This window comes from Bombina bombina, chromosome 4, assembly GCF_027579735.1.
Source record: "Bombina bombina isolate aBomBom1 chromosome 4, aBomBom1.pri, whole genome shotgun sequence".
Classification (NCBI taxonomy): Eukaryota; Metazoa; Chordata; class Amphibia; order Anura; family Bombinatoridae; genus Bombina; species Bombina bombina.
The window spans coordinates 717,290,054-717,315,831 of record NC_069502.1 but is presented as its reverse complement, the minus strand read 5'-3'; the positions used below and the strand labels follow the sequence as shown (position 1 = coordinate 717,315,831).

Here is a 25,778-nt window from a genome sequence, read left to right as displayed (position 1 = left end):
ATTACCTTACCTTCAAATGTATACTGCAGTGCCTCACCATTAACCCTTTCTTTTAAGTTTCTGAATTGCACAACTCTAACTCCCCCCACACAATTCCTTTTATGGCTGTATCTATATCTATTGTTGTTTTGGTAAAATGCACAAATGCACAGGGATTATCTGCTGGAGCATGCCTAGAAGCTATGAACTCAGGTGAAATACAAAGTCTGTGTCTAAACACTGATAAGAGAGGTGGAGCACAGTGTCCAGACAGCATTGCTATTTTAAGTATTTTTGCTAAATATTTTAAAATACTTTCCAACAATTTTTAAACAATTTTTTTATGCAAACTATTTTTAATTAATTAGACCTTTTAGGATAGGCACAGATCTCAACCTGTTTTTATGGCACTTTAACTATATATTCAAACAAAGGATCAGTTGTGATAACTACACACATTTTTAAATACTTACAAACTTTATTAAAAATAGGATACAAGTGAAATACAGTAGAAATTGGAAATTACAGTAGTTGTAGTGTTTTCAATAACATAATGCACAAGTATGAAAAGCTGTTATGTATATCAAGGATATAGCAATATGGACACACCCATTGCTTGGAGATTTTTTTCTATTTTTTTTTTTTAACTAAGAAATTTTTATTTGTATAGCAGCAACAAAGTGAATTATTACTGATAATCATTCTTTGCTTAAACCCAAAACGCACACCTCAACAAATTGTGTTTTTTCAAGTTAGAGTGGGCTTAATTATATCTGGTTTATCTTAAGGGGACAGTCAAGTCAAAATGATTTAGATAGAGCATGCAATTTTAACAAACTTTCTAATTTACTCCTTTTATAAATTTTTCTTTGTTCTCTTGCTATCTTTATTAGAAAAATCAAGAATGTAAGCTTAGGAGCCGGCCCATTTTTGGTTCAGCACCTGAGTAGTGTTTGCTGATTGGTGACTACATGTAACCACCAATCAGTAAGCCCTACCCAGAGTGCTGAACCAAAAATGAACCAGCTTGTAAGCTTGCTTTTTCAAATAAAGATACCAAAAGAAACTAAGAAAAATTGATAATAGGAGTAAATTAGAATGTTGCTTAAAATTACATGCTCTGTCTGAATCATGAAAGTTTAATTTTGACTCGACTATCCCCTTAAATACAGAAAAAAAGGAAGCACAAGTCCTTTAAAAAATTATATATATATATATATTTATATATATTAAAAAAAAAAATCTGTGACATATGGGCAATAACATTGACTTCAGTTAAGAACGTTACATTTGTTAAACACTGAATGGCCAACATATAAAATTAATTATACAGACAGACATTTGATAAATACTGAGTTGCAAATCCACCTTTAAGTTGGACACAAGAGGTTTCACAGAGATTTGGTTGTATGAAAGCTGTTCATAATGACTTTGGCTCTAACCAGAAGACAACTTGTTTCATTTTGAAATTTAATTAAAATAAATGTGGTATACATTACATCAGAGAGCAGTATGGGTAGAACTGGAGTGCAGAAAATCTTGTGCCAGAACGCAATTAAAAAAAAGAATCCAGTTTCATTTATATTATCGCTTGCTATCCTTTGTCGAAGATTATACCTAGGTAGGCTCATGTCTTGAGCACTATAAGACAGAAGCTTTCAATAATGCAAACACTTCTGCCATAATAGTACCCAATACACATGCAAAATCCTGAAAATACCTAGGTATCCTCTTCACCAAAGGATACACAGAGAGCAAAGTTTATGAAGATGGCCCCATAGGAATAAAATAATCATGTAACATATGTTATAGTCAGCACCAACGTTTTACAGATAGGCCAAATGCAATACTGGTGTGATAAATAAAAGTTACCTAGGTTACACATTTTATTTTTGGGCTCTCTAGGAAGAGTGAGACACAGGACAATTTTTACACAAAAGCATTAGGTTTTAATGTACCTTTAAGTAGGTAAACAAAATAAAAAAAAGTATTTTTGGAAAAAAGCCAATATTAAAGAAGTAAAAGTTTACAGTTTAAAAGAAACCCCATCTGCATTTTCTGATCATTTTTTTTTTTATGGAGCAATACAATTCTGTGTCTTTAAGAACTGGGCTCTTTTAAAATATTTTTGCCAATTTAAATACCAAATACTGTCCCAAACTACAAGTTAATGTTAAATAACTTTTTTTTTTATCACACAAATTGAAAAAAAGGAAATGATTGAATTTTCCCACAATGCACAAAAATGAAAAAAAATAATAATATTTTTTTAAAATAATGTTGAGCAAAAAAGGACATATATATTTTTTCTTTTGGGCTATTTTTTCAAAGGTAAAACTGCAATCACTGAGAGAAAATTTTTTATAACAGCTATTAACAGCATTAAAAAATCCCATTATCAGTTGAACAGCTTATAAGAGCCTTACTTTTTCACTTACTGTTAAGCAATCTAAGAAATTTACTTGGGTATTTCACATCAAATCATAAAACAGTTAAAATGTCCGCTACAGAATAGCTTAGGAAATCTCTATGTCAACAAATGTTTTTTGACAACCATTGGGGACAAAGATTCAGAGATTATCTTTTAATGGCAATAAAGAAAATTAAACCAAAATTAAGGCAAAATAAATGGTGCAAATAAATTACTAAAAGGATCACAGGTGCTCCCAATGTTTAAATGATAAACACTTTATATATATATATATATATATATATATATATATATATATATATATATATATATATATATATATATATATATATATAGCAAAGGAGGTTTGTAGTGGTTTAAAGCAACACTGCTACTAGTGCAATTACTATTGATAGAACTCTAAAGATTATGGAAGATGATGAAACAATTCATTTGACACTTCTTTTCCTTCTGTAATAAAAATAACAAATAAGGATCCATTGAGGGATCATTCCAAGTTTCTGTCGATGTATTTTATTTAGAAAATGATTTTTTTCTTCTTCTTCTATTACAAAACTGATATATTTAATATGTCAATATATCTCTATGGATGTCTAAGATGCAGGTTATACATTTGCACACCTGGAATCGAATAGAACAGTTTTAATTTCACTTTTCTTCCGCCTCTGTTCTTAGTCAAGTGAAGAGTTCATGAAAGAGGTACTCCAAGAAAAACATAACTTATCGGACACATTCGGCGCTAAGTCCATAGGGCATAGTTTGTTCCAATGTGCAAGTCAAATTCTAATTCATTTTAAACTGAGAACGATGACTCCTTCCTCCCCTTGTAAAAGTTGATTCACCTTTGTATTTTAGTGCCACAGTTTCAGAAATTCAATTTACAGATTTACATTACATATTTATTAAATTGACACGTGCATTCCAAAAATATTCACCCATTGGTTCCATTATGTTTTCAACCATCTGTTTATACAATTGCCTTCATGTGATTCATACCCTTTCAAATCACATTTATACAGTGCTTCTGATATATAACTCCCCAAGTTCTGTGTGAAGGAAGGAAACCATTCTTCTTGCTATTGCAATAAATCTATATTTTGAATTAACAGTCTTAGAATAAATGAACAATAAAATCACTCTTTACAAAAAAAATATATTTATATATATTCCTCCCTTTTACACATTTCTTAACCAGCCCCAAGTCCCTTGTTTAGGAATATTTTTGTTTTAAACAGGATTCCATAAGGTGCCTCGTTATTTATTTTCCCCTGATCATTTTGTGTTTAACTCATTTTCCAGTTCCATAAGCTTCCTGGAAGCCTTTACTTTGTTTGACACATCTTGACCCTGGGAGAAGAGACGTTGGCGTTCTTTAAATGTTAGGCTCTCCGGTGCACCGCCTGTGGTACCATTGTCCCCATCCTCGCTACATGAGGGGAGAAAAAAAAAAGTGCTTTAATGCCAGCATTTAAAAGGACATGAGACCCAAACATTTCATGATTCAGATAGAGAATGATATTTTGAAACTTTTTTTTATTTACTTCTATTATCAAATTGTCTTTGTTCTTGTGTTATCTTTTGTTGAAAAGCATGGATGTAAGCACTAGATGACAGCAGTTTTGCAAGAACGTTATCCATATGCAAGAGCACTAGATGTCAGAACTATTTCCTTTCATGTACCTACCTATGTATCTCTTTTCTACAAAGAATACCATGGGAACAAGAAAATTTGATAATAGAAGTAAATATGAAAACCTTTTAAAACTTGGTTGGTCTAAATGAATCAAACTAACTGAAAATAAAAAATTTTGAGTTTCATATTCTTTTAAGTTTCCACATAATCACAAAAAAAGGAACTCTAGAATCCACCACCTCTTGTTTACTTATGCAAGAGACACACTGGTCTAGTGCAAATGTTTTTCTTCGTACAACACTGACCCTACCACATCACCGATATGTTTTGCTTCCATTTCTTCAAAGGTGACGTGGAAGTGGTCAACAGTGCACTCACAATGAGTTTTACAGCCTCAACTGATTGAACAAAAACATAATTTATGTAAGAACTTACCTGATAAATTCATTTCTTTCATATTAGCAAGAATCCATGAGCTAGTGACGTATGGGATATACATTCCTACCAGGAGGGGCAAAGTTTCCCAAACCTCAAAATGCCTACAAATACACCCCTCACCACACCCACAAATCAGTTTAACGAATAGCCAAGAAGTGGGGTGATAAGAAAAAAGTGCGAAAGCATATAAAATAAGGAATTGGAATAATTGTGCTTTATACAAAAAAATCATAACCACCACAAAAAAGGGTGGGCCTCATGGACTCTTGCTAATATGAAAGAAATGAATTTATCAGGTAAGTTCTTACATAAATTATGTTTTCTTTCATGTAATTAGCAAGAGTCCATGAGCTAGTGACGTATGGGATAATGACTACCCAAGATGTGGATCTTTCCACGCAAGAGTCACTAGAGAGGGAGGGATAAAATAAAGACAGCCAATTCCTGCTGAAAATAATCCACACCCAAAATAAAGTTTAATGAAAAACATAAACAGAAGATTCAAACTGAAACCGCTGCCTGAAGTACTTTTCTACCAAAAACTGCTTCAGAAGAAGAAAATACATAAAAATGGTAGAATTTAGTAAAAGTATGCAAAGAGGACCAAGTTGCTGCTTTGCAAATCTGATCAACCGAAGCTTCATTCCTAAACGCCCAGGAAGTAGAAACTGACCTAGTAGAATGAGCTGTAATCCTTTGAGGCGGAGTTTTACCCGACTCGACATAGGCATGATGAATTAAAGATTTCAACCAAGATGCCAAAGAAATGGCAGAAGCTTTCTGGCCTTTTCTAGAACCGGAAAAGATAACAAATAGACTAGAAGTCTTTCGGAAAGACTTAGTAGCTTCAACATAATATTTCAAAGCTCTAACAACATCCAAAGAATGCAACGATTTCTCCTTAGAATTCTTAGGATTAGGACATAATGAGGGAACCACAATTTCTCTACTAATGTTGTTGGAATTCACAACCTTAGGTAAAAATTCAAAAGAAGTTCGCAACACCGCCTTATCCTGATGAAAAATCAGAAAAGGAGACTAACAAGAAAGAGCAGATAATTCAGAGACTCTTCTGGCAGAAGAGATCGCCAAAAGGAACAAAACTTTCCAAGAAAGTAATTTAATGTCCAATGAATGCATGGGTTCAAAAGGAGGAGCTTGAAGAGCCCCCAGAACCAAAATCAAACTCCAAGGAGGAGAAATTGACTTAATGACAGGTTTTATATGAACCAAAGCTTGTACAAAACAATGAATATCAGGAAGATTAGCAATCTTTCTGTGAAAAAGAACAGAAAGAGCAGAGATTTGTCCTTTCAAAGAACTTGCGGACAAACCTTTATCTAAACCATCCTGAAGAAACTGTAAAATTCTCGGAATTCTAAAAGAATGCCAAGAAAAATGATGAGAAAGACACCAAGAAATATAAGTCTTCCAGACTCTATAATATATCTCTCTAGATACAGATTTACGAGCCTGTAACATAGTATTAATCACAGAGTCAGAGAAACCTCTTTGACCAAGAATCAAGCGTTCAATCTCCATACCTTTAAATTTAAGGATTTGAGATCCTGATGGAAAAAAGGACCTTGCGACAGAAGGTCTGGTCTTAACGGAAGAGTCCACGGATGGCAAGAGGCCATCCGGACAAGATCCGCATACCAAAATCTGTGAGGCCATGCCGGAGCTACCAGCAGAACAAACGAGCATTCCTTCAGAATCTTGGAGATTACTCTTGGAAGAAGAACTAGAGGCGGAAAGATATAGGCAGGATGATACTTCCAAGGAAGTGATAATGCATCCACTGCCTCCGCCTGAGGATCCCGGGATCTGGACAGATACCTGGGAAGTTTCTTGTTTAGATGAGACGCCATCAGATCTATTTCTGGAAGTTCCCACATTTGAACAATCGGAAGAAATACCTCTGGGTGAAGAGACCATTCGCCCGGATGCAACGTTTGGCGACTGAGATAATCCGCTTCCCAATTGTCTATACCTGGGATATGAACCGCAGAGATTAGACAGGAGCTGGATTCCGCCCAAACCAAATTCGAGATACTTCTTTCATAGCCAGAGGACTGTGAGTCCCTCCTTGATGTCTGTCTGAAAACAAATGAACGATTCTCTCTTCAGAAGAGGCCAAGACTGAAGAGCTCTGAAAATTGCACGGAGTTCCAAAATATTGATCGGTAATCTCACCTCCTGAGATTCCCAAACTCCTTGTGCCGTCAGAGATCCCCACACAGCTCCCCAACCTGTAAGACTTGCATCTGTTGAAATTACAGTCCAGGTCGGAAGAACAAAAGAAGCCCCCTGAATTAAACGATGGTGATCTGTCCACCACGTTAGAGAGTGTCGTACAATCGGTTTTAAAGATATTAATTGAGATATCTTTGTGTAATCCCTGCACCATTGATTCAGCATACAGAGCTGAAAAGGTCGCATGTGAAAACGAGCAAAGGGGATCGCGTCCGATGCAGCAGTCATAAGACCTAGAATTTCCATGCATAAGGCTACCGAAGGGAATGATTGTGACTGAAGGTTTCGACAAGCTGAAATCAATTTTAGACGTCTCTTGTCCGTCAAAGACAGAGTCATGGACACTGAATCTATCTGGAAACCCAGAAAGGTTACCCTTGTCTGAGGAATCAATGAACTTTTTAGTGAATTGATCCTCCAACCATGATCTTGAAGAAACAACACAAGTCGATTCGTATGAGATTCTGCTAAATGTGAAGACTGAGCAAGTACCAAGATATCGTCCAAATAAGGAAATACCACAATACCCTGTTCTCTGATTACAGACAGAAGGGCACCGAGAACCTTTGAAAAAATTCTTGGAGCTGTAGCTAGGCCAAACGGCAGAGCCACAAACTGGTAATGCTTGTCCAGGAAAGAGAATCTCAGGAACTGATAATAATCTGGATGAATCGGAATATGCAGATATGCATCCTGTAAATCTATCGTGGACATATAATGCCCTTGCTGAATAAAAGGCAAGATAGTCCTTACAGTTATCATTTTGAACGTTGGTATCCTTACATAACGATTCAATATTTTTAGATCCAGAACTGGCCTGAAGGAATTCTCCTTCTTTGGTACAATGAAGAGATTCGAATAAAACCCCAGCCCCTGTTCCAGAACTGGAACTGGCATAATTACTCCAGCCAACTCTAGATCTGAAACACATTTCAGAAATGCTTGAGCTTTCACTGGATTTACTGGGACACGGGAAAGAAAAAATCTCTTTGCAGGAGGTCTTATCTTGAAACCAATTCTGTACCCTTCTGAAACAATGTTCTGAATCCAAAGATTGTTAACAGAATTGATCCAAATTTCTTTGAAAAAACGTAACCTGCCCCCTACCAGCTGAGCTGGAATGAGGGCCGCACACCTTCATGTGGACTTAGAAGCTGGCTTTGCTTTTCTAGAAGGCTTGGATTTATTCCAGACTGGAGATGGTTTCCAAACTGAAACTGCTCCTGAGGATGAAGGATCAGGCTTTTGTTCTTTGTTGAAACGAAAGGAACGAAAACGATTATTAGCCCTGTTTTTACCCTTAGATTTTTTATCCTGTGGTAAAAAAGTTCCTTTCCCACCAGTAACAGTTGAGATAATAGAATCCAACTGAGAACCAAATAATTTGTTACCCTGGAAAGAAATGGAAAGTAGAGTTGATTTAGAAGACATATCAGCATTCCAAGTTTTAAGCCATAAAGCTCTTCTAGCTAAAATAGCTAGAGACATAAACCTGACATCAACTCTGATAATATCAAAAATGGCATCACAGATAAAATTATTAGCATGTTGAAGAAGAATAATAATATTATGAGAATCATGATCTGTTACTTGTTGCGCTAAAGTTTCCAACCAAAAAGTTGAAGCTGCAGCAACATCAGCCAATGATATAGCAGGTCTAAGAAGATTACCTGAACACAGATAAGCTTTTCTTAGAAAGGATTCAATTTTCCTATCTAAAGGATCCTTAAACGAAGTACCATCTGACGTAGGAATAGTAGTACGTTTAGCAAGGGTAGAAATAGCCCCATCAACTTTAGGGATTTTGTCCCAAAATTCTAATCTGTCAGACGGCACAGGATATAATTGCTTAAAACGTTTAGAAGGAGTAAATGAATTACCCAAATTATTCCATTCTCTGGAAATTACTTCAGAAATAGCACCAGGAACAGGAAAAACTTCTGGAATAACCACAGGAGATTTAAAGACCTTATCTAAACGTTTAGATTTAGTATCAAGAGGACCAGAATCCTCAATTTCTAAAGCAATTAGTACTTCTTTAAGTAAAGAACGAATAAATTCCATTTTAAATAAATATGAAGATTTATCAGCATCAACCTCTGAGACAGAATCCTCTGAACCAGAAGAGTCATTAGAATCAGAATGATGATGTTCATTTAAAAATTCATCTGTATAAAGAGAAGTTTTAAAAGATTTTTTATGTTTACTAGAAGGAGGAATAACAGACATAGCCTTCTTGATGGATTCAGAAACAAAATCTCTTATGTTATCAGGAACACTCTGAACATTAGATGTTGATGGAACTGCAACAGGTAATGGTACATTACTAAAGGAAATATTATCTGCATTAACAAGTTTGTCATGACAATTAATACAAACAACAGCTGGAGGAACAGCTACCAAAAGTTTACAGCAGATACACTTAGCTTTGGTAGTTCCAGCACCAGACAGCGATTTTCCTGAAGTATCTTCTGACTCAGATGCAACGTGAGACATCTTGCAATATGTAAGAGAAAAAACAACATATAAAGCAAAATTGATCAAATTCCTTAAATGACAGTTTCAGGAATGGGAAAAAATGCCAAGGAACAAGCTTCTAGCAACCAGAAGCAAAGAAAAATGAGACTTAAATAATGTGGAGACAAAAGCGACGCCCATATTTTTTTTAGCGCCAAATAAGACGCCCACATTATTTGGCGCCTAAATGCTTTTGGCGCCAAAAATGACGCCACGTCCGGAACGCCGACATTTTTGGCGCAAAAGAACGTAAAAAATGACACAACTTCCGGCGACACGTATGACGCCGGAAACAGAAAAAAAAATTTGCGCCAAAAAAGTCCGCGCCAAAAATGACGCAATAAAATGAAGCATTTTCAGCCCCCGCGAGCCTAACAGCCCACAGGGAAAAAAAGTCAAATTTTAAGGTAAGAAAAATGATTGATCCAAATGCAGTATCCCAAATATGAAACTGACTGTCTGAAAATAAGGAATGTTGAACATCCTGAGTCAAGGCAAATAAATGTTTGAATACATATATTTAGAACTTTATTAAAAAAGTGCCCAACCATAGCTTAGAGTGTCACAGAAAAACATAATTTATGTAAGAACTTACCTGATAAATTCATTTCTTTCATATTAACAAGAGTCCATGAGCTAGTGACGTATGGGATATACATTCCTACCAGGAGGGGCAAAGTTTCCCAAACCTTAAAATGCCTATAAATACACCCCTCACCACACCCACAAATCAGTTTAACGAATAGCCAAGAAGTGGGGTGATAAGAAAAAGTGCGAAGCATATAAAATAAGGAATTGGAATAATTGTGCTTTATACAAAAAAATCATAACCACCACAAAAAAGGGTGGGCCTCATGGACTCTTGTTAATATGAAAGAAATGAATTTATCAGGTAAGTTCTTACATAAATTATGTTTTCTTTCATGTAATTAACAAGAGTCCATGAGCTAGTGACGTATGGGATAATGACTACCCAAGATGTGGATCTTTCCACACAAGAGTCACTAGAGAGGGAGGGATAAAATAAAGACAGCCAATTCCTGCTGAAAATAATCCACACCCAAAATAAAGTTTAACAAAAAACATAAGCAGAAGATTCAAACTGAAACCGCTGCCTGAAGAACTTTTCTACCAAAAACTGCTTCAGAAGAAGAAAATACATCAAAATGGTAGAATTTAGTAAAAGTATGCAAAGAAGACCAAGTTGCTGCTTTGCAGATCTGGTCAACCGAAGCTTCATTCCTAAACGCCCAGGAAGTAGATACTGACCTAGTAGAATGAGCTGTAATTCTTTGAGGCGGAGTTTTACCCGACTCAACATAGGCAAGATGAATTAAAGATTTCAACCAAGATGCCAAAGAAATGGCAGAAGCTTTCTGGCCTTTCCTAGAACCAGAAAAGATAACAAATAGACTAGAAGTCTTACGGAAAGATTTCGTAGCTTCAACATAATATTTCAAAGCTCTAACAACATCCAAAGAATGCAATGATTTCTCCTTAGAATTCTTAGGATTAGGACATAATGAAGGAACCACAATTTCTCTACTAATGTTGTTGGAATTCACAACTTTAGGTAAAAATTCAAAAGAAGTTCGCAACACCGCCTTATCCTGATGAAAAATCAGAAAAGGAGACTCACACGAAAGAGCAGATAATTCAGAAACTCTTCTAGCAGAAGAGATGGCCAAAAGGAACAAAACTTTCCAAGAAAGCAATTTAATGTCCAATGAATGCATAGGTTCAAACGGAGGAGCTTGAAGAGCTCCCAGAACCAAATTCAAACTCCAAGGAGGAGAAATTGACTTAATGACAGGTTTTATACGAACCAAAGCTTGTACAAAACAATGAATATCAGGAAGAATAGCAATCTTTCTGTGAAAAAGAACAGAAAGAGCAGAGATTTGTCCTTTCAAAGAACTTGCGGACAAACCCTTATCCAAACCATCCTGAAGAAATTGTAAAATTCTCGGTATTCTAAAAGAATGCCAAGAAAAATGATGAGAAAGACACCATGAAATATAAGTCTTCCAGACTCTATAATATATCTCTCGAGATACAGATTTACGAGCCTGTAACATAGTATTAATCACGGAGTCAGAGAAACCTCTATGACCAAGAATCAAGCGTTCAATCTCCATACCTTTAAATTTAAGGATTTCAGATCCGGATGGAAAAAAGGACCTTGTGACAGAAGGTCTGGTCTTAACGGAAGAGTCCATGGCTGGCAAGATGCCATCCGGACAAGATCCGCATACCAAAACCTGTGAGGCCATGCCGGAGCTATTAGCAGAACAAACGAGCATTCCCTCAGAATCTTGGAGATTACTCTTGGAAGAAGAACTAGAGGCGGAAAGATATAGGCAGGATGATACTTCCAAGGAAGTGATAATGCATCCACTGCCTCCGCCTGAGGATCCCGGGATCTGGACAGATACCTGGGAAGTTTCTTGTTTAGATGAGAGGCCATCAGATCTATCTCTGGGAGCCCCCACAATTGAACAATCTGAAGAAATACCTCTGGGTGAAGAGACCATTCGCCCGGATGCAACGTTTGGCGACTGAGATAATCCGCTTCCCAATTGTCTACACCTGGGATATGAACCGCAGAGATTAGACAGGAGCTGGATTCCGCCCAAACCAAAATTCGAGATACTTCTTTCAAAGCCAGAGGACTGTGAGTCCCTCCTTGATGATTGATGTATGCCACAGTTGTGACATTGTCTGTCTGAAAACAAATGAACGATTCTCTCTTCAGAAGAGGCCAAAACTGAAGAGCTCTGAAAATTGCACGGAGTTCCAAAATATTGATCGGTAATCTCACCTCCTGAGATTCCCAAACTCCTTGTGCCGTCAGAGATCCCCACACAGCTCCCCAACCTGTGAGACTTGCATCTGTTGAAATTACAGTCCAGGTCGGAAGAACAAAAGAAGCCCCCTGAATTAAACGATGGTGATTTGTCCACCACGTTAGAGAGTGTCGAACAATCGGTTTTAAAGATATTAATTGAGATATCTTCGTGTAATCCCTGCACCATTGGTTCAGCATACAGAGCTGAAGAGGTCGCATGTGAAAACGAGCAAAGGGGATCGCGTCCGATGCAGCAGTCATAAGACCTAGAATTTCCATGCATAAGGCTACCGAAGGGAATGATTGTGACTGAAGGTTTCGACAAGCTGTAATCAATTTTAGACGTCTCTTGTCTGTTAAAGACAGAGTCATGGACACTGAATCTATCTGGAAACCCAGAAAGGTTACCCTTGTTTGAGGAATCAAAGAACTTTTTGGTAAATTGATCCTCCAACCATGATCTTGAAGAAACAACACAAGTCGATTCGTATGAGACTCTGCTAAATGTAAAGACGGAGCAAGTACCAAGATATCGTCCAAATAAGGAAATACCACAATACCCTGTTCTCTGATTACAGACAGAAGGGCACCGAGAATCTTTGTGAAAATTCTTGGAGCTGTAGCAAGGCCAAACGGTAGAGCCACAAATTGGTAATGCTTGTCTAGAAAAGAGAATCTCAGGAACTGATAATGATCTGGATGAATCGGAATATGCAGATATGCATCCTGTAAATCTATTGTGGACATATAATTCCCTTGCTGAACAAAAGGCAATATAGTCCTTACAGTTACCATCTTGAACGTTGGTATCCTTACATAACGATTCAATAATTTTAGATCCAGAACTGGTCTGAAGGAATTCTCCTTCTTTGGTACAATGAAGAGATTTGAATAAAACCCCATCCCCTGTTCCGGAACTGGAACTGGCATAATTACTCCAGCCAACTCTAGATCTGAAACACAATTCAGAAATGCTTGAGCTTTCACTGGATTTACTGGGACATGGGAAAGAAAAAATCTCTTTGCAGGAGGTCTCAACTTGAAACCAATTCTGTACCCTTCTGAAACAATGTTCTGAATCCAAAGATTGTGAACAGATTTGATCCAAATTTCTTTGAAAAAACGTAACCTGCCCCCTACCAGCTGAACTGGAATGAGGGCCGTACCTTCATGTGAACTTAGAAGCAGGCTTTGCCTTTCTAGCAGGCTTGGATTTATTCCAGACTGGAGATGGTTTCCAAACTGAAACTGCTCCTGAGGACGAAGGATCAGGCTTTTGTTCTTTGTTGAAACGAAAGGAACGAAAACGATTGTTAGCCCTGTTTTTACCTTTAGATTTTTTATCCTGTGGTAAAAAAGTTCCTTTCCCACCAGTAACAGTTGAAATAATAGAATCCAACTGAGAACCAAATAATTTGTTTCCCTGGAAAGAAATGGAAAGTAGAGTTGATTTAGAAGCCATATCAGCATTCCAAGTCTTAAGCCATAAAGCTCTTCTGGCTAAGATAGCCAGAGACATAAATCTAACATCAACTCTAATAATATCAAAAATGGCATCACAGATGAAATTATTAGCATGCTGGAGAAGAATAATAATATCATGAGAATCACGATTTGTTACTTGTTGCGCTAGAGTTTCCAACCAAAAAGTTGAAGCTGCAGCAACATCAGCCAATGATATAGCAGGTCTAAGAAGATTACCTGAACATAGATAAGCTTTTCTTAGAAAAGATTCAATTTTTCTATCTAAAGGATCCTTAAACGAGGTACCATCTGACGTAGGAATGGTAGTACGTTTAGCAAGGGTAGAAATAGCCCCATCAACTTTAGGGATTTTGTCCCAAAATTCTAACCTGTCAGGCGGAACAGGATATAATTGCTTAAAACGTTTAGAAGGAGTAAATGAATTACCCAATTTATCCCATTCTTTAGCAATTACTGCAGAAATAGCATTAGGAACAGGAAAGACTTCTGGAATAACCGCAGGAGCTTTAAAAACCTTATCCAAACGTATAGAATTAGTATCAAGAGGACTAGAATCCTCTATTTCTAAAGCAATTAGTACTTCTTTAAGTAAAGAGCGAATAAATTCCATCTTAAATAAATATGAAGATTTATCAGCATCAATCTCTGAGACAGAATCCTCTGAACTAGAAGAGTCCAAAGAATCAGAATGATGGTGTTCATTTAAAAATTCATCTGTAGAGAGAGAAGATTTAAAAGACTTTTTACGTTTACTAGAAGGAGAAATAACAGACAAAGCCTTCTTTATGGATTCAGAAACAAAATCTCTTATGTTATCAGGAACATTCTGCACCTTAGATGTTGAGGGAACTGCAACAGGCAATGGTACATCACTAAAGGAAATATTATCTGCTTTAACAAGTTTGTCATGACAATTAATACAAACAACAGCTGGAGAAATAGCTACCAAAAGTTTACAGCAGATACACTTAGCTTTGGTAGATCCAGCAGGCAGTGGTTTTCCTGTAGTATCTTCTGGCTCAGATGCAACGTGAGACATCTTGCAATATGTAAGAGAAAAAACAACATATAAAGCAAAATAAATCAAATTCCTTATAAGACAGTTTCAGGAATGGGAAAAAAATGCCAAACATCAAGCTTCTAGCAACCAGAAGCAAATGAAAATGAGACTGAAATAATGTGGAGACAAAAGCGACGCCCATATTTTTTGGCGCCAAATAAGACGCCCACATTATTTGGCGCCTAAATGCTTTTGGCGCCAAAAATGACGCCACATCCGGAACGCCGACATTTTTGGCGCAAAATAACGTCAAAAAATGACGCAACTTCCGGCGACACGTATGACGCCGGAAACGGAAATGAATTTTTGCGCCAAAAAAATCCGCGCCAAAAATGACGCAATAAAATGAAGCATTTTCAGCCCCCGCGAGCCTAACAGCCCACAGGGAAAAAAGTCAAATTGATGAGGTAAGACAAAATATGATAATTTAAAGCATAATCCCAAATATGAAACTGACTGTCTGGAAATAAGGAAAGTTGAACATTCTGAGTCAAGGCAAATAAATGTTTGAATACATATATTTAGAACTTTATAAATAAAGTGCCCAACCATAGCTTAGAGTGTCACAGAAAATAAGACTTACTTACCCCAGGACACTCATCTACATGTTTGTAGAAAGCCAAACCAGTACTGAAACGAGAATCAGTAGAGGAAATGGTAAATATAAGAGTATATCGTCGATCTGAAAAGGGAGGTAAGAGATGAATCTCTACGACCGATAACAGAGAACCTTATGAAATAGACCCCGTAGAAGGAGATCACTGCATTCAATAGGCAATACTCTCCTCACATCCCTCTGACATTCACTGCACGCTGAGAGGAAAACCGGGCTCCAACTTGCTGCGGAGCGCATATCAACGTAGAATCTAGCACAAACTTACTTCACCACCTCCCTTGGAGGCAAAGTTTGTAAAACTGATTTGTGGGTGTGGTGAGGGGTGTATTTATAGGCATTTTAAGGTTTGGGAAACTTTGCCCCTCCTGGTAGGAATGTATATCCCATACGTCACTAGCTCATGGACTCTTGTTAATTACATGAAAGAAATAAGACTTACTTACCCCAGGACACTCATCTACATGTTTGTAGAAAGCCAAACCAGTACTGAAACGAAAATCAGCAGAGGAAATGGTATATATATAAGAGTATATCGTCGATCTGAAAAGGGAGGTAAGAGATGAATCTCTACGACCGATAACAGAGAACCTATGAAATAGACCCCGTAGAAGGAGATCATTGAATTCAAACAGGCAATACTCTCCTCACATCCCTCTGACATTCACTGCACACTGAGAGGAAAACCGGGCTCCAACCTGCTGCGGAGCGCATATCAACGTAGAATCTAGCACAAACTTACTTCACCACCTCCATAGGAGGCAAAGTTTGTAAAACGGATTTGTGGGTGTGGTGAGGGGTGTATTTGTAGGCATTTTGAGGTTTGGGAAACTTTGCCCCTCCTGGTAGGAATGTATATCCCATACATCACTAGCTCATGGACTCTTGCTAATTACATGAAAGAAATTGATATTTAACCTTTTAGGCTACCTGTATATTGTGTTCGTAACATTAAGAAAAATAACATTGTGATGGAACTTATGTTCTTTCTTTCTGAAGTTTATAATCTGATACTTTAAAAACAAAAACAAAACAAAAACAACATATTACTATTAAAGGGACAGTCAACACCAGGATTTTTGTTGTTTTAAAAGATAGATAATCCCTTAATTACCCATTCCCCAGTTTTGCATAACCAACACAATTATAATACACATTTTACCTCTGTTATTACCTTGTATCTAAACCTCTGCAGACTTCCCCCTTATTTCAGTTCTTTTGACAGACTTGCATTTTAGCCAATCAGTGCTCACTCCTCTGTAAATTCACGTACATGAGCTCACTGTTATCGATATGAAACACATTAACTAATGCCCTCTAGTGGTGAAAAACTGTCAAAATGTATTTAGATTAGAGGTGGCCTTCAAGGTCTAAGAAATGAGCATATGAACCTCCTAGATTTAGTATTCAACTAAGAATACCAAAAGAACAAAGGAAAATTGGTGATAAAAGTAAAAAGGGTAGTTGTTTAAAATAACATGCCCTATTTGAATCATGAGTCAAGTTTTTTTTTGGACTTGACTGTCCCTTTAAATTAGAATACCCCTTTACATTTTGATCAATGTGATCAGAAAAATAAACAGAGAAAAACTTAAATTATGCTTACCTGATAATTTTCTTTTCTTCAGATGGAAAGAGTCCACAGCTGCATTCATTACTTTTGGGAATTCAGAACCTGGCCACCAGGAGGAGGCAAAGACACCCCAGCCAAAGGCTTAAATACTCCTCCCACTTGCCTCATTCCCCAATCATTCTGCCGAGGAACAAGAAAAAGTAAAAGAAACATCAGAGTGAAAAGGTGCCAGAAGAACAAAAATAACAGACGCCCCACAGAAAAAATACGGCCGGGGAGCTGTGGTCTCTTTCCATCTGAAGAAAAGAAAATGATCAGGTAAGCATAATTTAAGTTTTTCTTTATAAATGGAAAGAGTCCACAGCTGCATTCATTAGTTTTGGGAAAACAATACCCAAGCTATAGAGGACACTGAATTCAAAAATGGGAGGGTACAAGAGGTGGCCCATTATGAGGGCACCAGGCCTGAAAACCCCTACCAAACAAAATCCTGCTTCGACCGAAGCTGAGAACAACTTTGGAAAAAAAAAAGAAAAAGCCCAAGGACACTGACCCGCAGATAGTCCACAGCAGTCGGTCTCCAAAAAAACACACCCCTTACTAAAAAAAAGGGAACAAACTATCGTATTCTTCCACAAAGAAGAAAAGGCACGGAGAAAACATGATTGCACTTGTAAAGCGTGGCTAATCCCCTGTAAGGGACTCAAGGCGCTGCTCATTTTATCAACCTCAAAAGGAGGAAAGGCTGAGTAGACCTCGCCGGGGATCAAACTTGCAACCCTCAATTTGCTACAGTGCAGAGTAGCCACAGTACATTAGAATGCTGGGCTAGCTTCCAGCTAGCATAAGGAACTTCCAGAAAAAAACCCTGAAAAGGGCACAACTAAATGGTCTTAAAGGTCCTAAATAAAAACACAGAGCAAAAACCCGAGAAACTGGGTCAGGCTAACAGAGACCCAACCAGTCTCATAGAAACAAGGGGAGGCAACGCCCATTCCCCAGAAATACAGAAACCACTGGATAAGGCCGGGAGTCTGAAACAGAGAGAGGATCTTCCCCTAACACAGTGCAACCGCACTCTAGAAGCAACTGAAGACGAAGGTCCCCAAGTCGCAAGAAGGTATCTTAGAATAAAGAAATATTAAGAACAAAACCTCGTGCAGCAAGCTAAGATAGGTCTGACGAACAACACCTGAAGCAAAAACACTGCACGCTGCAGTCATCTAAAAATGACTCTGAAACTTAAATACTTGCAGGGCAAGTAGAAAGCAGCTGAAGATAGGATCCTTCAGATTGCTAAGTATCCACTAACCAGCAGATAACGTCACAGGCTATCTAAAAGCCGCAAGTCCTTCCCAAAAATCTTGAATGTGGAGAAAGGAGAAACCTCAAAAAGGTTTACTGTACCTCGAATGCTCCGAGGACGAAATAGCAGAGCAACAGATCTCAGATCCTGCTCCAACACCAGACCAGCCCAAGCGACAGACATGTCTGATAGACAGGGGGACAGAAAGACTCCAACCACAAGCCCCCAGGGAATGGAAGAAAAAAGGGGGACTCACCCACCCCAACAGAGCTCGGGTGCCAACCCAATCTGCTCCTCCAAAATAAGGCACTCCCAAGGAGAACCACCCTAGGACCTGGAACAGTGAAAAGTGCGATAGATCCGTAGGAAGACCTGTCACAACTTTCTTGGACAGTCTCTACGTAGAGAGATCAATTTCCAACAGGTGGAACAGAGACCACAGAGCAGCAGATGCTGCCCCTTACAGAAATAAGCCACCTAATCCAACCTCCTACACACTGGGCAGGACAAAGACCCTCCAGAGAGAGGAAACCCAAACTCATAAGGAAGATAAACTATCCCCTCCAAATGGAATGGCACAGATAAGAACAGCGTACATGCCCACAAGACACAAGTCAGGCCTTAAAGTTTATAAACCAGTACCCGAAGGTGGATGTGAACTCTGGCCTACCTGCTTGCAAGCCCAATGAGCTTGCCCCTATGTCCAGGAAAAAAACTGGGTCGTCCCGAACCAGTCCACCGGATCATAAGTCTCCAGACATCCAAGAAGGATCCAAGACAAGAACTCCGGACCTGAGACCCAGAATCGTCCTAGAACGAACACCCTCAAGGAACAAAAGAAACCCCATCTGAAGCAATCAGACCTCACAGGGGATGAGAACCGGGAAACCCAGAGAATGGGTACAGGATTAAATCGTAATTCCCAGCCCAAAGGGAAGAGAACACCCTTAGCTGGAGGTCAACACCCCCCAGCAAGGTACTAGGCCAAGACAAAGTCACACAATTTCTCTAGAGCCCAAAGGCCCCAAGGGCAGCACTAAGGGAAATGAAAACGAGAACAGAGTCACCCGAAAGAGAGTAGAAAGAAAGGCTTGTCTCCATAATCCTTTCAGATTAACGTTCCAGAGGACCACACCCAAGGGAGAAGAATGCAAAGCATCCCAAACCCAGGCAGAAAAACATCCCATAAGCAAAAAGCTTGGAAAAAGAGACAACACCTCCTATCGTCCCTAATATGGAGACGACTAACTCCCGAAGGAAGACAGAGCCTCACGGCCTTCACTTCCTAATTAAGCTGCTAAAAAAACTGGACGAAGTCCAGAGAAACTCGACCCAAAAGAAGAGAACCTCTAAAAGGAACAAGTCCTAAAAGGACATTTCCAAAGAGACCATGAAAGGCAAAACCGTAAGAATGGCGGTATGAAGGACCTAAATCCTCCAAGCCTCCAACCCACAACGGGAAGGAACACCCTAGTTCCCGAAAAATTTGGAAATGACTGAGCATGTAATAGCGGATCTCAATGGAGTCCCGGCCCACTAGATTGAAAGGTGAATGAGGACTGAACCAATCCCCCATGCCCCTAAGCAACCACGGACCCTCAAGTCCTCTCAGGATGCTAGTTGAAACTTGTAAAATAAAACAAGACAACCACACAAATCATCTTGTGATCACTAGGCGCCCTCACCGGACCAACCGGACATAAAAAAGGTGCCACGTGTCTGAACTAGGCCTCAAGGACAGAAGGATTTGTACCCAGTCAGGACCAGCCTGAAACCAAGGGCCACAGCACTGTCAAGGCCACATAAAGTCTCACCCGATGATGGAGGGATAAAGAACAGTCAGACAGACTTTTGTAAACAGTGTGACCACAAAATCGCGAGTATCAATTCCAGAGAGGAAAGTTCCCGAAGGAAACATCACACCACAACATGAGCTTTAGACCAAATAAAAATCATCCTCACCAGAAAATAAAAGATAAGGCAACCCGATGGTTATCGCCCAGGAAGAACAGATAGAGCAGCAGGACCAGCCCAACAGGGGTCCAGGGTCCAAGACTTCCAAGCTCAGAACTGGAAAAGGATACACAAATAACAGACTATAAGAAGATTACTTCATCCCCTTATGTCTATGTATGCAAGCCAGTCAAAGAGTAAGACTGAGAATCTCCAGACCCATTAAGAGTGGGATCCTCCAGCAACGCCAAAAACGTGCCTAAGTAGAACAGGAAGGCGTGCCAGTATATAACGAAAGGTGCATCATACCTCCGCCGGGACAAAAGGAAACACCGGTCCCGAAGGTTGACCCCCTGAGGCCTCAGGGGCAGTCGCTAACCCGGAAGGCTGAACTGGGCCAGGCGATCCCACGCCTGACGAGCCCCGGTTAACAAAACACGGACAATATCGTAAGCACACTCACGGGAGGTGCAGATGCGCGAACGTCAAAGATATGGCCATGCGGAACCGTGTCGTAACCTCTAGTGGGAACAGGCCACACTCCCTAGAAAGGATATGTAGCGTTTGGGTTACCTGCATGCGTAGTAAGAGTAAATGGTAGGGATCTTGTCTCGTGAGAAATAGAATCCCCAGAGACGTATGGCTCAGTGGGCACCTGATTCCCTGATCCCGAGGAACAGAGCACTCTAAAACGGCATTCAGAACATAACTGATGGGCATGTATCACCTGGGCCAATTCATATGCTTCGCAAGAAGTATCCAGAGAACCAGATACCAGCGGACCAGGATTTCTCTGTCGCCACGCGGTCAGGAAAACAGAAATGGAGTCACAAGATAAACCGCGCAGTCCATGCAAAAGCGCGCCCGACTGAAAAAAGTCACGTCACTAGACATAGACCGTTATGTTCCAAAATAGCCATGAGACAGAATCACATAAACATGATTATACACCTCCCTGTTCAATAATCCCCCTCAGGAGATATGAACCCTTGATTCCTAGATACAAAAAGGAGCCTCACTGAGACCCTATGTTAAAGTTATCCCTGAAAGGTTGTAGTCCCTCTTGGATAAACAGTTGAAATTACAATACATCCATGATGAAAGTAAAATGAAACAATCTTACCGGAATCTACACCGTGGAACAGGAACACGGCCCTTCAAGTGTGACAGAGTAGCATTGCTTCTGCCATGGACTTGAGAGAAAAAAGCAGGCAGCAAAACTTGACAACGCTGATTGCTTGTGGAGCTGTTAATATGAGTCGGGATGGTTTCACAGAAAGACTCTCCCTGCATCTACGGACTCAAACTTTCACCCATGCTCTCACTAAGAGGCTGACAGGACTACTTAAAACTCTAGTCCCATGCCGAAGAGTACTACCCGCCATAAGAGACTATCGAAAACTTCTGACACTTCTCTGCCAACCTCCTGGGATGAAAGGCAAAGAATGACTGGGGGATAGGGGAGTGGGATGAAATTTTAAGCCTTTGGCTGGGGTGTCTTTGCCTCCTCCTGGTGGCTAGGTTCTGAATTCCCAAAAGTAATGAATGCAGCTGTGGACTCTTTCCATTTATGAAGAAAACATAAATTATGCTTACCTGATAATTTTCTTTTCTTCTGACGGGAAGAGTCCACAGCTGCATTCATTACTTTTTGGAAATACAGAACCTGGCCACCAGGAGGAGGCAAAGACACCCCCAGCCAAAGGCTTAAATACCTCTCCCACTCCCCTCATCCCCCAGTCATTCTGCCAAGGAAACAAGGAACAGTAGGAGAAATATCAGGGTGAAAAAAGGTGCAAGAAGAAAAAAAAATTACTGCCGCCTCATAGATACTGGAGCTGTGGACTCTTCCCGTCAGAAGAAAAGAAAATTATCAGGTAAGCATAATTTATGTTTTTCTTCTTAAATGGGAAGAGTCCACAGCTGCATTCATTACTTTTGGGAAAACCATACCCAAGCTAGAGGACACTGAATGCAAACAACGGGTGGGTCCCCTTCCCACCGAAGAGAAGGACAGACTCTAGAAGAAAACGATCAACAATGCATAGATTACCCAATCCCAACCTTCCCTCTAGGGTAATGGTCCCAGTCCAAAGGCTAGTCAAAGACAAGAGTCCCAGACCTCTGGAAGAAAAAGGATGGATCTACGAGGAGCAAAGCCCCCGAGTAGAACTCTGACCACTACTACAAACGGCATGCTACCGTGAGTCAGGACAGACTTTGTGCTCAGGTACGAGACCACCTACACTGCTGTCTTCCCTAAAGAGGAACACTTCCCAAGGGAAGAGGGTTTCAAACCCCCAGCATCTAAATATCAGAATCCAACATTTAACAGGAGCCCAATCAGGGTCCAAACCCCCAGCCTCCTGCTGCAGGAACAGTGGAACCATATACTACTCCACATCTCTCTTTCCAAGATTCTAAAATGCAAGAAGGGAAAAAACCCTTACAAGGCAAGAAACAAGGACCCACAGGTCACCACAGATACTAATGTAACTCCGAATCAGGAGAACCCATCCCCCACTCTAGGAGAGAAGGGGACTAAAGCAATGGAAACCACCCTACCACAGAGGCAAAACTCCTCAGCCATATCGCCAACCCAGTTGAAAGACATCTGGAGTCTACAAGGAACATCAAATGCGCCAGAAGACCAGTAGAGACCTAGAAACTAAGCCACAGGCAGATAGGCATCTCCCAAGAGAAACAGAGCCCCGCCCCCCTCAGAGAGGCACACAGGACCACAAACACCTAAGGAGAGACCGAACCGTCCACATCCAAGCCAGGGAGAGACATGGTCCTAGGCCAGAGTCCTCGAAAAACAGAATCAATCGAAAGATTTAACTTCCTGAGGAACCCTAAGCTGTCTCCTATGATTAGGAGCGCACCATCTCAAGTCCTTAGACTTGGCGATCTAGCAACAGCCTCAAACCCAAGAGTCTGAAAGAACTCCTGAACAGTTTAAGAATTTGTCACCTGGTGCTCCTGGATCGCAAGGAAAAATCTCGTAGACAAGCATAACCACGTGTTACACACGCTGGCAAGGTAACAACCAACACCTGAAGGTGAATGTGAACCCTGGACCTTGCTTGCCAACCCAGAGAGTTAGACGTAAGCCCCCTCCATGAAGCCCCTAACAGAGCATCGAGGATAAATGTGCAACTACCTGACCCCAGAAGGGCGACCGTCTATAACCGACTTTGGCTCTTCACTGTTAGGCCCCAAGGCTAGATTTGCAATGAGGACACAGATAACCCCCAAACGTCTAAGACCATGATCAGACCAAGGGTATTATATGGAAGAGACAACAGCCAGAGATCCTTGCAGGATCGAGCTTCCAAAAACCCCTTTAACAGGGTAAAACCTGGAAGCACTCCACCTCTTAGAGTAACGCAACTCTGAGCAAAGGAAGAACGACAAGCCCGTGCTTCCAGGCCAGATGACCCACCCAAGGCGGGAAGGATGGAGACTCCGACACCACAAAAAAATGTTTATAAGGCTAAAGAGTCAGCATCCGTAAGAACCTCAAGTGAAGACGCAAATCGTTCACCACTCGGAACACTAGACCATATAGGTCACTCACATCTCCCAACTCCAAAGGAATTGAAACTCTGGTTCTGAGTCCCCAGGGACCTGAAAGAACCATGATGATGTCTGAAAAGACAGATTCGTATCCCAGGCGAGTAGCCAGAAAAAGCCAACCTTAGATTGGCACACACAACCCTTCATTCAGAGGCGTTTTATCTACACACTAGGCCTCATACTTCGAAATAGGATCAGAGCCCGGAGTCCATATTAATAGGCCAAGTGACATTCAGAATCCAACAGGATTAAATCAGCATCACGAGGGTGACATGAACCCAGGTAATAGCAGAAAAGCGTCCGACCAGTACCTGCCTGGTATAAGGACACTCCAAAAATGTCCAAGGTCCAAGAAAATTCGACCCGAAGGTTCGATAAATGAACTAGAAAACATAATTCTATTATTCAAAAAGTGCGCAACTTCCGTGGAAATGCCCATGCGACCACAAAACCGCAAGTATCGGTTCTAGAGAAGAACGTTTTCCAAAACGGAAATCTAACAGACATGAGCTTAAGAAAAACAACAAACACATCCATCCAGATTAAAAATAAAAGGAAGGCAGCACCCATCGGGTGAACGCCCAAGGTGAATGAGAACGCCAACGGGACCAGCCTATCAGAGGCCCCATTCACCCAAGCTCAGAACTGGAACCGAAACATAAAGAAAAAATAAAACTAAGACATTAAGGAGATTGGCTTCATCCCCAAACGTTGCATCCAATGCCTCAGATCCCTCGGCCCACTAGGACTTGGATCCTCTAACATTGCCAAAACGTGCCTTAAAAGAACACGAAGACGTGCCAACCTATAACGGAAGGCAAAATCATCCCTCGTCAGATCAACGAAAGACCCTGAGGTTGTGGCCCCTGAAGTCTCAGAGGCCAACGCCTACCTAGGAGGTCGAACTGAATCAGGCGTTCCCACGCCCGACGGGCCCTGGTTAACAGAACACGTATCTTAGAAATACTTCACTTGGGAGATATAAATGAGTCAGCGCCATAGAAATGGCCATGCAGAACAGTGCCATAACCTCTGGAGGAAACATGCCACCCTCCGGAGAGGGAGTAAAGGCCATAGGGACACCTGCTTGCGTAGCCAAGAAAAAGTCTGGGGCACGCACCTCACGGAACATGGAAACCTCCGAGACGGATGGCTCAACGCACTCTAAGCTCCCTGATTCGGAAGAAGAGAGTACTCTAGAAAGGCAATCGGAACATAACTGATGGGAATTGATTATCCGGGCAATTTCATATTCATCACAAGACTCATTCTCCGTATCGGAGACATCCGTGTCTAAAATATCAGAATCCTCCATAATCTTGGGATTACAAAAATGACAAAAACTAACTGGCACCCTCTTTACACCCTCAATGGCTGGGGCACTCACCACCTCATGTGAACCAGACAACCTACGAGCTAGACTCTCTCTGTTGCACACAGTCAGCATACGGAAGTGAGAAACAAACGTAACCGCACCCGTCACAAGGAGCACTGTGCCAGTCCCAAAAAGGGTGTGCAATCTCGAGAGATTGGGTCATTAAGATAAGGCCGTTATGTTCCGTAAAAGCCGTGAGCCTAAATATTGCTACACATTCGCAGATAGAACCATATAACAAACATGATTAAAGTCTCCCCCTGTTCAATAACCCCCCTCAGGAGATATTAACCCATGATTCCACTGGGACCCTACCTTATTTCGTTAACGTTACATTCACATATCGAAATAAAATGAAACGATCTTACCGGAATCTACGCCGTGGAACAGGAACACGGCCCTTCAAGTGTGACAGATAGCCTCACTTCTGATATAGACTTGAGTGAGTAAAGGTAGGCAGCGAAACTCGTCAACGCTGATTACCAAGGAGCTGTTAATATGAGTAGGGATGGTTTTGAAGGAAAACTCTCCCTGCATCTCCGGACTCTAACTTTCATCCATGTTTTCACTGAGAGGCTGACAGGATTACTTAAAACTCCAGTCCCGTTGCAAAGAGTACTACCCTCTATCTCGAACTTCTGACACTTCTCTGCCAACCTTCTGTGACGAAAGGCAAAGAATGACTGGGGGATGAGGGGATGAGGGGAGTGGGGGAGGTATTTAAGCCTTTGG

At 40.4% G+C, this 25,778-nt stretch overlaps 1 protein-coding gene across 1 annotated transcript in view; it reads right to left on the bottom strand.

Moving 5' to 3' along the window:
- Positions 1-435: 435 nt before the first annotated feature.
- The window catches only part of AFDN (afadin, adherens junction formation factor), a 502,926-nt gene continuing 477,583 nt past the window's right edge, over positions 436-25,778 (bottom strand). The window contains exon 33 of the mRNA XM_053710918.1: positions 436-3,836. Within this exon, the coding sequence (XP_053566893.1) occupies positions 3,683-3,836 (154 nt within the window). The 3' untranslated portion in view covers positions 436-3,682. The remainder of the gene's footprint in view (positions 3,837-25,778) is intronic.